The 16,792-nt window shown below is 41.6% G+C and overlaps 2 protein-coding genes across 4 annotated transcripts in view; one reads left to right on the forward strand and one right to left on the reverse strand.

Moving 5' to 3' along the window:
• Positions 1 to 305, reverse strand: part of LOC122227725 (uricase) — a 36,511-nt gene extending 36,206 nt beyond the window's left edge. Inside the window, exon 1 of the mRNA XM_042952405.1 lies at positions 198 to 305. Within this exon, the coding sequence (XP_042808339.1) occupies positions 198 to 305 (108 nt within the window). The remainder of the gene's footprint in view (positions 1 to 197) is intronic.
• A 718-nt stretch (positions 306 to 1,023) lies between these two features.
• On the forward strand, positions 1,024 to 15,767 carry DNASE2B (deoxyribonuclease 2 beta). Of its 3 annotated transcripts, XM_042951705.1 has the most exons (6): positions 1,024 to 1,161; positions 4,268 to 4,445; positions 7,783 to 7,864; positions 10,307 to 10,468; positions 11,446 to 11,643; positions 15,288 to 15,767. In XM_042951705.1, exons 1-6 carry the CDS (start codon positions 1,049 to 1,051, stop codon positions 15,626 to 15,628), a joined length of 1,074 nt encoding a protein of 357 aa, XP_042807639.1. In that variant the 5' UTR covers positions 1,024 to 1,048; the 3' UTR covers positions 15,629 to 15,767. The 3 variants fall into 3 exon arrangements, with proteins under 3 accessions (XP_042807639.1, XP_042807637.1, XP_042807638.1); XM_042951703.1 differs by lacking the exon at positions 1,024 to 1,161 and having other exon boundaries at positions 4,307 to 4,445; positions 10,307 to 10,441; XM_042951704.1 differs by lacking the exons at positions 1,024 to 1,161; positions 4,268 to 4,445; positions 7,783 to 7,864; positions 10,307 to 10,468 and adding an exon at positions 10,613 to 10,740.
• Positions 15,768 to 16,792: the final 1,025 nt, after the last annotated feature.

A 16,792-nucleotide genomic window follows, 5' to 3' on the forward strand; every position in this document is an offset into this window, starting at 1 on the left:
AGATGCCGGTTTGGTGTGGGTCCCTAAGTGGTCTAGATCCATAATCCAAGGGATAGATCAGAGCTGTCCTTCTGGTAAAGTGCTCCTAATTATGAGAGCATCTTTAAGAAGTGAGTCAAAAGCATCATACACTTAAGGAAATCCTTTTCATATGCCTGTCTCCTCCCTCCCCTCCTGTAAAGAGAGAATGGTCTCACCTTTTTATAGTCATTGTGGTAATAGGCCATTTTCTCTTGGCTTTCAACTTCAAATTTAGTTTCAAGAGTGAGAAAGAATAGTTTGGGCAAAACAGATGTTTGTAACATTTTTTATTTGACCTGAAGGGTGAGCGGTCAATATGTTTACCCGATTGCATTACAACCAATTGGACACCAAGGCCTCTCAAAAGTAGAGCACCAAGTTGAATGGCTAAAACCAGAGGTGGAGGCAATACGTAAACATTTCGTAGAATGTAATTAACATTTCGTAGAATGTATATTTCGTAGAACATAATTAAATTGCTCTTTAAGGCAACCCTTTGAAGTCCACTTTAGGAAAAGTTTACTTAAGATTGAGAATATTAGAAGTGATAGATCCTAATTTTTGCTAAGACTTAAGGTTTTCTCATTTCTGCTTCATGTGTGAACTGCAAGCATTTGCTTTCACTCACAGAGAGGCTAATCGTGAGGGGAAAACGTGAAATACATTTAATTCAACCTCTACTTATCAACATGGAGTTTCCCTGCCCACCGAACTTCGTAGTACATGATGTTCCCTCAGAAGAGTTAACTGTATATCCCATTTTCCTCTCTGGGACTTTTGATGACTTTGCAAACTAGTCAGCACAAAGGCATCCGGAGTCACGCTGGCATGTTGTGACAGAATCACACAATTACATGAGGTTCGCCCCATTCTGAAAATGCCCGAACAGCAGAGGCAAACGGAAACAAAACATCAGAGCCAGCACAGCCTGAGTGAGACCTGAAACTCAGACTCCTCGTCCGGGGGCAAGTTTCCTGCTGTGGTGTGGAATATAGGTGGCAGATAAAAAAAAAAAAAAAAAAAAAAAATGACAGCCAGACTTCTAAGAACAGCCCTTCCTTTGCTCTTCTTCGCCCTCTTTGGGGTCCTGGAGGCGACAACAATATCGTGCAGAAATGAAGAAGGCAAAGCCGTGGATTGGTAGGTAAATGAAATGGAAGGATTTGTGCATGCAAATAGAAAGCCAGAGTATGGGAGGCAAACTGGCTCACTGTAAAGTTCCACAAGGAGTCTTCCCCCTCCCTCTCCCTTCTAAAAAGAAGGGAAATTAAAGTACATACATGGACCAAATATCCAGAGAGGTCCTGAGTGAAGGAACTTCCACCTGAGAAAGCTGCCAAGCAGTGCCTGGTGGACCTGATTCGCTTCTCCCAGCGGGCCAAGGCCGGTGGCCCCAGATGTGGGGGGTCAGTTGGCAGGTTCCTTTCATTGCATTGCGCCTTCCCTAACGGGACCGTTCCAACATCCTTTCAGAGATTTGCAAAGGAGAGAAGGCAGATTGCTTTTTTTCTGACACGGGACCTTGTGCCTCTCCTTCTGAGAATGAGAAAGAGGGCTTGATCGAACACAGCAGTGTTTGGTTAACCTTGTTTATTAGGGCAGCACAGGAGCACAGGAGTGGGTGGTAGGTCCTTGGCCTCCTTCACGCTGTGGAAGAGACTCAACACAGCATTGCACTATGGTTATGGATTCTTCTAACGCTTTGATCGCTTTTTCACTCTTTAATTAGGGTGTTTAGGTTGAGCATTATGATTGGCATCAAGCTTTATGTAAACTTCAGGCTTGAGAACACAGAGACACTCAGTCTCTCAGCAGTTACTGAGCTCATGCCAGGCCCTGTGCTGAGGTTTGAAAATACAAATATGAATGAAACATAGCACTTGCCCTCAAGGAGCTCAATTATGTGGTGAGGGTATAGATGGGGCCTCTAGGGAGCATGAGCCCCCAAACTAGTTTTGAGCTAAGTTTTAAGAACAATTATGAGCTGGTTAGATTTTTTTTAATGTTTATTTATTTTTGAGAGAGAGAGACAGCAAGCAGGGGAGGAGCAGAGGGAGAGGGACAGAGGATCCCAAGAAGGCTCTGCGCTGACAGCAGAGGGCCCAATGCGGGGCTCAAACTCACAAACGGTGAGATCACGATCTGAGCCTAAGTCGGATGGTTAACTGACTGAGCCACCCAGGCACCCCGTGAGCTGGTTAGAAAAACAAGGCAGATGCAAGGGCATCTCAAGCCAATGAGGGAGCAATGGGGAGGTACAGAGGCAAAAAGCAGTGGAGAAGGTTCAAGAACAGTGTTGCTGGTGCTTCAGGAGAATGGTGGGAGATGGCAGGAGGTAAGCTCAGTGAGCGGTGAGGGCCAGGTAATGAAGGGCTTTGTGTGTTGGGCTGCAGCGTCTGAATTTGACTGTCAAAGGGAGCTACCGAAGACCTTCCAGCAGGGATGTGACGTAGTCAGATTTGTATTTTAGAAAGCTCACTGGTGGTACGGTGAAGGCCAACTGCATGGAGACCAGTCTAGAGTCATGGACTCACCAGGACTTTTGCAGCATTACAGATGAGATGATGTGTGGACCTCATCAGTTTAACGTTTAAAGACACAGTAGTAGAAATAGAGAGGAAGGAACATTCTGAGAAAACTCAGTAACAGATGGGCTGAGGGTCGTAGGAGAGAGGGAGAAGTTAAGAAAGACTTTCAGATTGCTGGCTTCTCTGACTGCGTGGATGTGTGCCCCGTCTGCAGGAGAAGAGCAGAGTTGGAGCGAAATATTATAAACTTGGTTTCAAAAATATGGAGTTGGAAGTCTCTGGGATAGCTCTGCATTTAGGCTTATCTGGACCTCAGCATGGAGGTGTGGGCTACAAACAGATTGAGAAAACTTCAGAATATAACTGGAAACGGTTACTCAAGAAAAATGTTTAAAAGCACTAGTCTTCAACTGATATGCCGTGACCCTGATGGTTCTCAAACCCTTCACTGGTGAGCGACCAAATTGCGATCAAAACATAACATTGTTTTTGCTGCAAATGAATGGACACATTACTCAGCAATACCCGTCAGAGAGAATGTTGAGCTGAGCAGACGGGGAGGCACAGTCTCGAGCTGCTACAACTCACTGTGAGAGTAAAAGGGCAGAGCAACATCAGGTCAGCACCAAAGAATAATTTTATGTTTCCTGCCACATGTGAGGACCCTGTTCTGAGAGTAAGAACGCATGCACAGGGCAGGAAAGAGCTCGTGTAAATAAATGGAAGCATAAGAGTGACTAGAACCAAGTGAATAACATGAAGTGTTCACGGGCAGTGTAAGATGTCACCGTGTGGTCATAGTGAATGCATTAGAATGTTTGCCTCCTTGTGGGTATTTGATGGTTCATTGTGGGATTTTTGCTATTAGAGGTATTTGGCAAGACCCGGGTGATTTTGCCCTCTGGGGACTTTCAACATTGTCTGGAAACGGTTTTGATTGGCATAGCTGAGGAGGACTACTGTCATCTGATAGGTAGAGGCCAGGGATGCTGCAATGCACAGGACAGCCCCCACAACAAAGAATGATCTGGCCTGAAATGTGACTAGAGCACATTTGAGAAGCCCCGGGGTTACATGATCCAAGAGTGCCTACCTGCCATACGGGCCCAACCGCCTCCCCTCCCTGTGAGATACCCAAAGAAGATATACAAGGAGATAACAGTAAGGACAACAAAATGCTTGCTTAATGAGCTGGTCTTGGCCCTGAATCCTCAATGGAGAACGGTCTGAAAAACTGAGCTAAAGAACGTGGCCTAGGCCAGAGACTCAAGGGAGCCTCTGTCTACTCTGAAAGCCAAACCCAAATCTCGGACCCAGCCAGCCAACTGCAAAGAGATGAGCGTGCCAAGCACTTGGGGCAGAAGAGAAAAACACATCCAAGGCCTTTCCAGTCCAGGCCTGGGCTTCATTCTCTCCCCAGTGCAGCCATATGGCCTGTGGAAACAAAAGAGAGCCACTGTCAACCTACATGGGCTTCCACAACAGGGACCCCACCCACCAGGCCAGTTGATGTCTTAGGACACGTCCAGTCAGAGTCTCATTCCTTTCTGGGAAGGAGAAAAATAAGGGCGAGAAAAGAGACAGAAATCCTGAGCAAATCCCTTTCGTTAGACTTAGGGAACATAAGTAAAATGATATAGTTAGACGCTTAATACAGTGGCTGTCACCAGAGAAGCTGTCATTAAGTGTTAGTAATTCATAATTATTTCCTTTGTTAGGTTTGCCTTTTATAAGTTACCTAAAAGGCAAGACAAGGAAAGCAGACAGACGGGGTTAGAGTACCTATACCTAGACTCTACAACCAGGAGCTGGAGGAGGAGTAAGCAACTAATGAATACCACCAACAGTGTGTTGGGAAGGACATTACAACAGCTATATGAAGCATATGCCTCTGAGGTATGTTACAGTTTATCATTCATCTGAATCACATAAAATGCATAAACAGAATCTAAAGCTTCCAAAAGATTCTGACTTCGAACCTACCTAACCCCTAATCCTAGCAACTTGAAGTAAGCTAGCACACAATCCGAATCAATCTTAGACCTTCAGGAATATGTCATCAGACTCTACAGCGATGCCAGATTATGGGCACATTCAGCACTATATCCCATAGCATCACCGGGTAAGGTGTGAACTACCTACGTATGGAAGCCTTCTGGCTGCCAAACTCTGCCAATTCACTCCGTACTTGCTGTCTTAGACCTCTAATAGAAATAGCAAGAAGCCCTCTCCCATTATAATGCAATACAGATCAGCAATTAATACACCACGAAGTATGGGTTACTTATGCCATGGTGGTGATGAGTGCTGGGGGCCAAAACGAAGGGTTCTACCTGGTCTTCCTTTTCATTTATCATTTTCCAAGTAGGAGGTTGAGAGCTAGGGCTGTAGTTCGATGCCCTAGAACTCACTTGCCTGAGTGGAGATTAAACCTGCTATCTGGACTTGATCAGGCAATGCGCTAACCAGCCAAAGAGGCATAGGTAAGTAGGCCTGCTGGCTCAATGTGGGCAGTCTCCCAATGATCCAGGCACCATCTGCCGTTCAGTGGCAAGATACTGCTTCCCAACCAGGGGTGACAAGGAAAATCATACAATAATATTCAGTTACACGCATATATGCCTTCCTAACAATCACTGAGAGGTAAATGTGTAAAATGACTCAGCACTTACGGTATGCTAGGCCTTTACATATGTCAATTAATTGATTTCCAACAATAATGTGTTAGATCCTAGCGCTGCGGCACATGCATATCTGAGTATTTACTCAAAATGTGCAGAGAGCTGTCACTGTGTGCACTAATACTCATGTTTTTATTCGTCTGCCACGAAGACCAGCCTTCAGAGCCAAATTACAAAGTAAAAATGTATTTTAAAAGTGTTTGAGCACATGTGATGGACCAAGCCCTGTTGTAGGTGCTTTTAAAAATTATTTAAACCCAGCAGCAACCCTGCTTTCAATTAATAGATTATTATGTAAAGTCCAAACTGCCTGCAGCTGCTTCTGTTTTCCAAGTTTGGGGATGGAGGCTGGGAGCACAACCCATTAGTGAGAAAATAAACACTTCTGTTGTTCCCTTCCCCACCGGGAGAGAAAGGAAAGAGCAACATTGTAGAGCCTCTGTCTTTTACCTTAGTTGGGACAGATGGTTCTTGCTTTGGCGGAATATAATAATGATCTTTGGAGGCACAAAAGTGGCCCCAGAGCCTAGGAGGGCAAGAGAGCTAAAATGCTCTGCAAAATAAAAAAGAGTGGATGAAAGCTAGGATTTAAAAAGCATAAGAAACCCAGAGAGAGACTAGAGGCAAGGCCAGGTGGTGATGTAAAACCATCCCATGTTTTGTACCTTCAGTGAAATCTGATCACACATAAGGCCTTCAGTGAGGGATTCTGGGAAGAAAATGACAGGGAAGGGGCTGATTTCCATGTCTGACTGGCATAGAGCCAAAAGAAGAGGAACAACAATAGTGGGGACACCTAAGTGAGATCGGGTGTTCTTTGGAAGCTGGGTCTGTGTGCCAGAAGTGACAGTGAGAACATAGCTCCCCCACCTCCTGGTCTGGGATTCTATCAGAAAGCAGATTGCAAGATCACAGCAACTGGCTTTAAATCTCAAATGTCAAGATGACCTAGGCCAATACGTGGGTTACATTTAGAATTGTTTCCCTTCTTTTGCCTTTGTCAATAAGAACCTTCCATACACCTTCGTAGTAATGCTTATCAAACTATATTGTAGTTGCCTGTGCCTGCCTGTCTATATTCCCTGCTAGACTAGGGGCAGAGATTGTACTAGTCTTGTTCAACATCCAGTAGTCAAAATAGTACCCAGCTTATGTGTTCTAGAAACAAAGCTGTCCAGAAGGACATGCCTAGGCCTACCTATCCTTAAGTCCATGGTCTTTCCCTTTATCAGAGAGCCTTTCTTCACTAGGGCTGCCTCCCATTTAACCTTAGCTAGCTGTTATACTCCTGGTTAGAATAATACACTTCGTCTATTATACGAATAAAGCTCCTCAAAGATTCTTCCCAAAGCCCCTTCGCATTGCACGCCAAAGGCACACAATGGCCTCATGACCACATTCAACGCCAGCTCATTGAACAACTGTCAGGGTCTTCCAGCAGAGAATATGAATGCCAACAATAGCTATAGTCAGTTGTGAAAATGAGGCTAAGAAAACAGCTTCTTTTCCTGGATATTTCTAAATATAATAGCTGAGAATGCTACACGGACTATACGGTGCATTAAAAAAAAAGAAAAAGGTTTTAGATTACCTCAAATAATTAAGCAGTTGTAAACAACTCAATTACTGGTTTTTTTTTTTCCTGAGACAAAAAGAAGAGCCTTTTTTAAGGAGATGAGTTTTCCTTTCTTGCTTTTAATTATGTCCCTGAGATTTTTGTTAATATCAATATTATTGGCTTCAGTAAAAATCACTGCATCGTGACACAAACGAAAAGGAACCACACAGAATAAATACAAGCAAGCTTCCAAAACATGACAAAAGAGATACCATCAAAATAATAGCTTCATTTTTACTCAGAGATTTGGCCAACTGTTTAGAAAATTTACTCATATTTTGCCTTACCAGAGGCAATCCAATATCACACATTCAATTTCACTACTTTTTCTAAGCAGGGAAATATCAAGCAAGAAAGGTGAAGTGACACTAAGAAATGAATTGAAGGGAAATCCTCCCCTGCAGGGAGGTAGTGGGAGCAGAGAATGAGGAATCCTGATTAAACACAAAACTATGACCAAGCTGTGAAGCACAACGTAGGCAGAGGAAAGCAGACCCTGACAGCCAGTTCTGCCATGGTGCCTATATCAATGGAAAAAAACCCAGGTGTAATCCTAGGCCGATTGTTCCTACACAAATATTTGTTCCTCAACAAATATTTAAGTACTCCTTTATTATACAGTGGTTGCCAAATGAGAAACGCAGGTCCAAAACAGCCAAGAGAAATAGGAATAGTACCTTCACATGCACATCATGATGCACAGGGCCCCTGTCACATAGGATGAAACCATGCACAGTTAAGAATGGACTTTCTGTTCCCTCCCTTGCCTGTCACAGAATTCAGTCTGATGGGGAAGCTGTCTATTAGGATAACGGATGATTTCTCATGTGTATTAATGAAAGCTCTGTATTGCAGACTGGGTAGCTGGTAGAAATGTTGCGAGCATTTATGAGCGTAAGATTTACATCATTATAACCCTAATGTGCTCCTGCAGAATAACAACACAGCCTATCTAATATACAATGATGGAGTCCCTACATCTGTGAATTACAGCAGAAAGTATGGACACACTAAAGGTATGACAAAGGCTCTTGGTTTGTCTTTTCTACTGGAAATCAACATTCTCTTAAATATTCTATCTTGAATATTCTTTTTTTTTCCACACTGAAAAAATAGCTTTCCTTTTTAATGGTTTATTCTGAGCTATCAAAATTCTTGATTTCTATATCACAGGTTATAATTATATAATTTCACTTGGAAATCTCCTTTTCACAAATTCTACTTTATTTCTTAACATAAAAATATATGCTCTATAGCAGAAATCCCAGAATTCTACTGGGAATACCAGCCAATCTATATAGTGTTTGTGTGTGTGCACGCACGCATGTGTGTGTGTGTGTGTGTGTGTGTGTGTGTACACATTTCAGTTAAGTTCATTGAGGTATAATTTCCATAGAGTAAAATTCACTCTTTTTAGTGTATAGTTCCTTTTGAAGTAAACGTTTTTGAAAAGTACTTTTAATAAAAAAAAAAAAAAAAGGAAAGTACTTTTAAATATATTTTTTATATTTTGGTAATTTTTGTTATATATAGTTAATATATTTTAAGAATTTTATTATAGTAATTTTTGGCATTTTTCTATAAACTATGTATATGTATTACTTAAAAATTCAAAATGCCAGTAAGCAAAAAAAAAAAAAAATCTGTAATTTTAATACCCGTTAGATAATCTCATTAATCCTTTCTACTCACTTTTCCTATAATATGTATTTTAAAACATATTTATGAGGGGCGCCTGGGTGGCTCAGTCGGTTAAGTGGCCGACTTCGGCTCAGGTCACGATCTCACAGTTCGTGAGTTCCAGCCCCACATCAGGCTCCTCACTGACAGGAGGAGTTACTCTTTCTCTCTCTCAGAATAAATAAATAAACTTAAAAAAGAAAAAAAAAAAAAAAAAAAGAAGGTCCCAAACTCAAATGGCTTCAGAAGCAGGCAAGTGGATGTCAGCAAGCCAGGTGGACTAAACTAGCAGGGAACTGAAGAACCAGAGGGTGCATGCTTGGTGAAAAGGTACAGGTAGTACTCAGGTTGCTTTGGAGGGATGCGATTTTTCAGGAGATGTTGAAAATTAGCATTTGTGGAAAATCTCCCCAATTTTTAAATGTTGGCAATGAACGCAAAGTTTTAAAAATATTCTCTGAGAATAATAATATGTATCTGCAGGATAGATTTGGCCAGTAGGCTGCCACTTTTGCCACCTCCGATTAAGAACGTAATTTGTAATGGCTGTCAAATATCATGAGTAATGAAAGCTTTTTATTTAGCCAAGTTGCCCTCCTGATGGTCCTATTTGCTTGGAACACAGCAATTTTGGTAATACACCACATTCTCCAACCTCTCCTCTAACAACCCCCACCCTGTTCGTTGCTAAAAGGGCTTGGGAAAAAGACCACAAAGGGAACGGGACCCCATGTCAAGTGCAGGAGTTCTCTTTGGCAACAGGTGCCCTGACATCCGGTGGCACTGGTACCAGGAGGTTAGGATTTCAGGCCAACAGTACATTCATCTGGGCAGAAGAGGGCCCCTGAAGGTCATCCAGCTCTGTTTGGCAACAGAACATTGGACATTTTCCACCTGGACACAGGGAATGAGAGACCAATAGCGTGCTTTCTTCAAGTGTGTTTTTTGCAAAAGAAATAACTGGCAAGCATGTGGTTTCCACTCTAACAATAAGGTAAACATGAATAATTTCATATTTGCATGGTTATATGCAAACTGGAAAGTCTAGTCAGTTTACCAGAACTATCCCGATGTATTTATAAACACAGAAATAGTCACTGATGCCTGTTGGGTAGGATTCATTTTGCCATGACACAAAATGAAAATCTTTCTGTTTTCTTCCTTTCCGTTTTCATGTCATTTTGCTCTAGAAATTTTCACTAAACACAATTAACTGGGTCATTTTGGCATGGCTTCTCTTTCATTCTCTCTGTCTCTGTTTTTGGGCTTGTGGAGTTGATTACTCTTCTACACATAAGTGACCATCAGTGTCTTACAATGAACTATCGCAAGTACATTTCTTCATTTGATACTTTCTCTTTCAATTCTTTTTCAGCTGGCTTTTGAAAACAGCTTAGCTGCTTAGCGGTAAAGATAACTCATTATGTGAAGCTTACCAGGTGACTGTGTAGTTTAACAAGGTCAAATTCCAATTTAGCGAATTTGCCTTCCACCAAAACAAATTCTCCTTGTGGTTTGAACACGAAATTCCTCTTAACTCTTCACAGGGTGGCTGTCCTGGCTCTCTTTTGTGGTGGCTTATTATCAGTAATGGGGCAATGTGATGTGTGCCCAAGTTAGTTTTGAAATTTTGAAAAGCAAGCATGATCTTTGTGATTATTAACAGAGTAAAATATTAGCCTGAAGTACAAATGGGCTTAAATGTTACAGCTTTGAACCCTATCTTTAAAAGGAGCTTTATTTTTCTAATTTACCTTTATTAATTGTATCTTTGGTAGGTTTACTGCTGTGGAACCGAGTGCAGGGATTTTGGCTGATTCATTCTATCCCCAGATTTCCTCCAGCTCCTGAAGAAGGCTATGATTATCCACCCACAGGGAGGAGACATGGACAATCTGGCATCTGCATAACTTTTAAGTACAACCAGTTTGAAGCAATAGGTAACATTAGAGTATGTTAAAAAAAAAAGAGAGAGAGAGAGATAGCAGTGTTAAAGAAGGGATTTGGAAATGTATGAATAAATTTATTACTTCATCCGTTTCTCTATTCATTAACACTCTGTTACCTAGATTCTATTAGATTCTAACATGGGCGTTGCCATGGTGAGACCTTGAGGAGATTCACTTACTAGACCTTTGTTTCCTGATCCACCAAAGAAGTCTTTGAAATTGATCAGGGGTGGTATTTTCAAATGTCTAGCGTGGCCTGGCAGGTAACAAAAATGGGTGAAACAGGCAAGCAACGCTGCATGGGCAGTGGGGACAGAGACAAACAGGGATGTTGACTCTCCCCTCAAAAGTCTCAGCTCTGCAATGTGGCTCTGCAGAAAAGCAGACCTAATGGTTACAGATATCCATACTTTTCAAGAGAAACTAGAAATCTAGGGTGGGAGGATGTGAGAGAGTTGGGAAGAGAATATGATCTCAATCTTATTTAAAAAAAATAATTGTGGGGGCACCTGGGTGGCTCAGTCAGTTGAGCTTCTGACTCTTGATTTGGATCAAGAGTCTCACGATTTGTGGGATCAAGCCCCACATCAGGCTCTGCCCTGACAGTGTGGAGCCTGCTTGGGAATCTCTCCCTCCTCCCCCCACCCCTCTCCCGCTCACACACGGGTGCATGTGCACTCTCTCTCTCTCTCTCTCTCAAAATATAATGAAGTAAATAAATGTGCTGACTACATGTTGCCTGTAGGCCACCAACCTGACAGCTCCAAGTCAGATGATCTTCCTTTAAGATCCCAAGCTGGAATGGCCAAAAATACTTTTTAACCAAAAGTGATTCGAAGGCTATTGGCTTAAAAAAGAAATACTTTTGTTTTTGTTTTTGTGTTTTTTAATTCACACAAGATCTATAGTATCAACAAGTATTTCCATCTGTATCCTAATTCTCAATTTTTCTTTGTTTCTCCATTCAGATTCTCAGCTCTTGGTCTGTAACCCAAACATTTATAGCTGTTCCATCCCAGCCATCTTTCACCAGGAGCTCGTTCATATGCCCCAGCTGTGCTCCAGATCCAGCTCATCAGAGATCCCTGACCGGCACCTCACTGCACTTCAGTCAGCCCGGGGCCAAAAATTCCTCCATTTTGCAAAGTCTGGTTCTTTTCTTGACGGTATGAAAGACCATGATCAAACAATATATGACTCTGCTGTTGGACTCACTTTGGATTGTATAGCAGAACTATTCTGATTATTTGGGGATGGAGAAGTAGAAGAGAAGGGAGGAAAAAGGAAGGAAAGGGAAAAGGGAAGTCAAATTAGTCCAAACATTCGCCTGCTCTGCTTGAATAGCACAATTGCTGATCCAACCAGGGAAATATCTCACAACCATCCAAGCCAGGAGTCAGTGAAAATTTGCAGTCCCCAGCCTCTGTTGGGCACAGGACCACAGTTGTCTCCTTCTTTTTTCCATTCCCTAAGCAGCTATTTTAAGACTCTTTTACTCTCAAGTCCTTTATATTACGCTGCCTCCTCATTCTCAGCCTCTCTTTTTCCTTCATAGAGAGAACAGAGATCACCAGAGAGAAACCACCTCAAGAACACACTCCACCCAAAAAAGTATGGGGGTTCCTCAAAAAATTAAAAATAGGAATATCATGTGATCCCATAATTCCATTACTGGGCCTTTTCCCGAAGAAAACAAAAACACTAATTCGGAAAGATATATGCAGGCCTATGTTTATCGCAACATTATTTACAGAAGCTAAGATATGGAGGCAACCCAAGTGTTCATCAATAGATGAATGGATAAAGATGTGGTGTGTATACACAATGGAATATTACTCAGCCATAAAAAGAATGAGACTTTACCGTTTGTGACAACATGGAAGGACCTAGGGGGTACTATGCTAAGGGAAATAAGTCAGACAGAGGAAGATAAAACCATAGATTTCACTCATATGTGGAATCTTAAAAACAAAACAAATGAACACACAAACGGAAGCAGAAACAGACCCGTAAATACACAGAACATACTGGTGGCTGCCAGAGGGGAGGGGATGGAGGGAATGGGCAAAATGGGCAAAAAGGAGTGGGAGGTACAGGCTTCCAGTTTGTGGAATGAATAAGTCATGGGATGAAAGGTACAGCAGAGGGAACATAGTCAGTGGTATTGTAATTGTGCTGTATGGTGACCAGGTGGTGTCTCCACTTGTGGTCAGCATAGCATGACATACGGAGGTGTCGAATCACCATGTTCTGTACCTGAAACTAATGTAACATTGTGTGCCAGTTATACATGTATTTTTAAAAATGACTAAAAAGGGGCACTGGGGCACCTCAGTTGGTTGAGCATCCAACTCTTGATTTCAGCTCAGGTCATGATCTCACGGATCCTATGAACCTTGTACCTATCGAGCTCTGCACTGATAGTGTAGAGCCTGCTTGGGATTCTCTCTCTCCCTCTCTTTTTGCCTCTCCCCGGCTCGCTCTAGTACTCTCTCTCTCTCTCTCAAAATAAATAAACATCTTTTAAACATGACTGGGGCGCCTGGGTGGCTCAGTCAGTTAAGCCTCCAACTCTTGGTTTTGGCTCAAGTCATGATCTCACAGTTTGTGAGTTCAAGCCCCGCATTGGGTTCCATGCTGACAGTGTAGAACCTGCTTGGGATTCTCTCTCTCCTTCTCTCTCTCTGCCCCTCCCCTGATCCCTCTCTCTCAAAACATAAATTTAAAAACATTTTTTTCAGTGACTAAAAAGACCACACACACACACACACACACACACACACCCTCAACAATCTTATCTGTTTTTATTCCTTTTCACGAGTTTCCTTTTATCCCAACAGAAGCAGTGCACCTCTTGTGCCTTGGAACCTATCCCAGTCTCAGAATACTTTGATTCAAACACTAGATCTCTTCTCCCTCTTCTACTTCAATTTTCCCACTCTATAAGCTCGGTCCCCTTAGCACACAAATATTCCTAAAAATCTTCCCTCAATTCTAGATCCCCTATATCTCTGTTTTTTTCTTTTCTTCCAAATTTCTTTCTAAAAGTCTCTTCAGGGGGCACCTGGCTGGCTCAGTGGGTTAAGCATCCGAGTTCAGCTCAGGTCATGATCTTGTGGTTCACGGGTTTGAGCCCTGAGTCAAGCTCTGTGCTGAAGGCTCAGAGCCTGGAACCTGCGTCAGATCTCATGTCTCCCTCTCTCTCTGCCCCTCCCCCACTCATGCTCTGTCTCTCTTTTTCTCTCTCTCTCTCTCTCTCAAAAATAAATAAACATTAAAAAATAATTTTAAAGACTCTTCATGGGCTTTCACTTGCTCAATGCTCCTTCACTGTAGTCTTTGCATCTCTGTCTGTAGACACTCCAATCTCTCCCCAGTCACCAGTGACCCTCTTAGTTGACCTCACTGTCTTCCCTCCTTTCTTGCTACCTTCCTTCCTTTTATACTAGATAAAATTTACTGAATGCTTACCACTTGCCAAGCCCTGTATTAGGCACTAGAGATCCAAAAATCAACAGGACAGAAATAGCCTCTGCAGAATTTGGCACTGTTAAAACCCTTTTCTTCCTGAAACACTCTCCCTCCCTGATTTTTGGGAGTGTGCAGTCTCTTGGTCTTCTTCCCACTTCTCTTAAGTCTCTTTAACTAGGTCCTCCTCCTCTGCCTACTCCTTAGGTGACTGGGTTGCCACGTGGTCTTCCACTCTTCCTTATCTCATTCTATATACTCATTCTATGCAATTCCAATAAGCTTTCAGGCGATTCTCAAGACCTCTGGACTGACAGAGCCAGCAGTATTCAATAGTGGGTGGGACATTGCTGCCTGGGGGTGGTATAGCCATGCCAAATTCAACGTGCCAAACTCATCATTATTGCCCACAAATCTATTCTTTTTCTTATATTCTGCAGAGTCAACTGAGGACTCTAGATCCCTCCTTTTTCTTTACTGCTCTAGCAACTCATCAAATTCAATCAGTTCTAGGTCCTTAGTAACACTCACATTTATCTTTTCCTCTCCAAACTTTATGCCACTGCCTTAGTCCATGCCTGTGTTTATTGTCACAATTATTGTGACAACCCTGTGTTTTCCCTATCTCCAATCTAATACACCTTTCTCAATTCATCCTGCACGTTGCCTCCCAACTGATATTTATGATCAAAAATCAGCTTCTGTTATCAGTTTTCCACTAACATTTCTCTAAAAATTCTCCCATTGAGGGGCGCTTGGGTGGTTCAGTCTGTTGAGCATCTGACTTCGGCTCAGGTCACGATCTCATGATTCGTGGGTTGGAGCCCCACATTGGGCTGTGTGCTGATGGCTCGGAGCCTGGAGCCTGCTTCGGATTCTGTGTCTCCCTCTCTCTCTGCCGCTCCTCTGCTCACACTCTGTCTCTCTCTCAAAAATAAATAAACATTAATTTTTTTTTAAATTCTCTCCTTGATTTCAGGAAAATCCAAACATTTTGGCATGATATGCAAAGAGCCCTTGAAGCTGGCCCCTGGTTACTTCTCTAGCTTCATTCTGTCTAAAGATCTTTTCAAGACAAAAGCATATATTGCCCTCTTGTTTGTGTGGAACAGAAAACATTTTTAAACGCCAATATCACCTTAGTGATAAGAACTTTTATTTGCATAACACTTTAGCACTAACAAAATGTTCTCCCATCCACTATCTCAATTATGTTGTTATTATTGTGCTCGTGACATCCATATATCAGGGGTGAATGATGATTTCCATTGCTGAGGATATTTTCAGGGACTTATCTAAGTATAAATACTAACCTCACTATCTTTCTCCCTGTAAACCCTAGACATCTTTGCAGCCTGGATGGCTCAACGGTTGAAGACGCATTTGCTAACAGAAACCTGGCAGCGAAAGAGCCAAGAGCTTCCTTCAAACTGCTCCCTTCCTTACCATGTCTACAATGTCAAAGCAATTAAGATATCTGGACACTCTTATTTCAGTTCTTACCAGGATCATGCCAAATGGTGTGTTTCCCAAAAGAAGACCAAAAATCGCTGGACCTGCATTGGAGACTTAAATCGGAGCCCATACCAAGCCTTCAGAAATGGAGGATTCATTTGTACCCAGAATCAGCATATTTACCATGCATTTCAAGGATTGGTTTTGTACTATGAGAACTGTAACTAAACTTGGTGAAAGGACATATGTACCATTATTTTCAGCACTGACAATGGGTCTTCTTCCATTAGATCCATTCTTTATATACTAAAAGCCTGTGAGTATACTTATAGTCACAAATCATCAAATAAAATGCTTTTCTACTGTGGTCACCATTTTATCTTCCATTTAGTGAAAATTTATCTACTTGGCAATTATATGCCATAAGCATAAATCATTATACATAGCCAAGTGAGAATTGAAGAAACGGAAGAAAAAAATCTTCTTGACTGTTCATGGGTTGACTGAACATCTCCTAGATTAACTTCATCTCCCTCCCAAAGACTTCTCTGACTCTTCTACTCACCCCTTGTTGAAGAAAAAAAATCTCTCTCTGTACCTCATGCTACTCAGTCATATTCCTCTTAGAGTTCTCTCACTGTTTATGGTTAAGTCTTATTTATTTTTCTTGCAGTTGCTCCTTACTAATCATATGATCTTAGGATATTCACTTGAACTCTCTAAGCCTTGGTTTTTTCATCTATGAAACAATGTGTAGATATGTTTAAGCACCTAGCACAAAGCCTGGTGGGGTTGACACTTAAAAATACTGGTGGAATTGGAATATGAATCTCCCTCCCAAGTTAGAAAAGACAAGAGGAAGTTTAGAAATGAGTAATATTTTTCAAAAAAAATTGTTAAGTCAGATTAGGAGAAAGAAGTAAAACAACCCACCAAATTGGGGTCAGTAAAGAAGCCATAATCAAATCTAACAATCTTAATTCTAGTGTGTTTCATTTTGGGAGTTCTTATCCCTAAATATGACTATTATATAAATAAACAGCAATAAACTCATAGTAAGAACTAACTGCTTAAGAAAATTTGAAATATAGTTCTCAATTTCAAGAAAATTGCAATTTAACAAAAGAAATCACAATAATTAAAGCCAACACTTATTAAGCATTTACTATGTAGTAAACAGTCAACCCACATCTTCTTATTTGATCTTCATAACAATGCTACATAGTAGGAATCATTATCCCCATTTTACTGACAAGGAAACTGAGGTCTACAAAGCTTCAGTAACTTACCCAACATTATAGAAGGTCTATCTGAACTCTAAGGCTATGCTCTTTACTTATATTCCAAGAGACAATAAATGAAAATGATGCAATATAGGGTAATACATATATA

This window comes from Panthera leo, chromosome C1 (genome assembly GCF_018350215.1).
Source record: "Panthera leo isolate Ple1 chromosome C1, P.leo_Ple1_pat1.1, whole genome shotgun sequence".
Lineage (NCBI taxonomy): Eukaryota > Metazoa > Chordata > Mammalia > Carnivora > Felidae > Panthera > Panthera leo.

Coding starts and splice junctions, on each gene's coding strand:
- DNASE2B (XM_042951705.1), top strand. CDS start 1,049: ATGACAGCCAGACTTCTAAGAACAGCCCTTCCTTTGCTCTTCTTCGCC. Junction 7,865..10,306: donor AAAGTATGGACACACTAAAG/GTATGACAAAGG, acceptor TATCTTTGGTAG/GTTTACTGCTGTGGAACCGA. Junction 10,469..11,445: donor CAACCAGTTTGAAGCAATAG/GTAACATTAGAG, acceptor TTCTCCATTCAG/ATTCTCAGCTCTTGGTCTGT.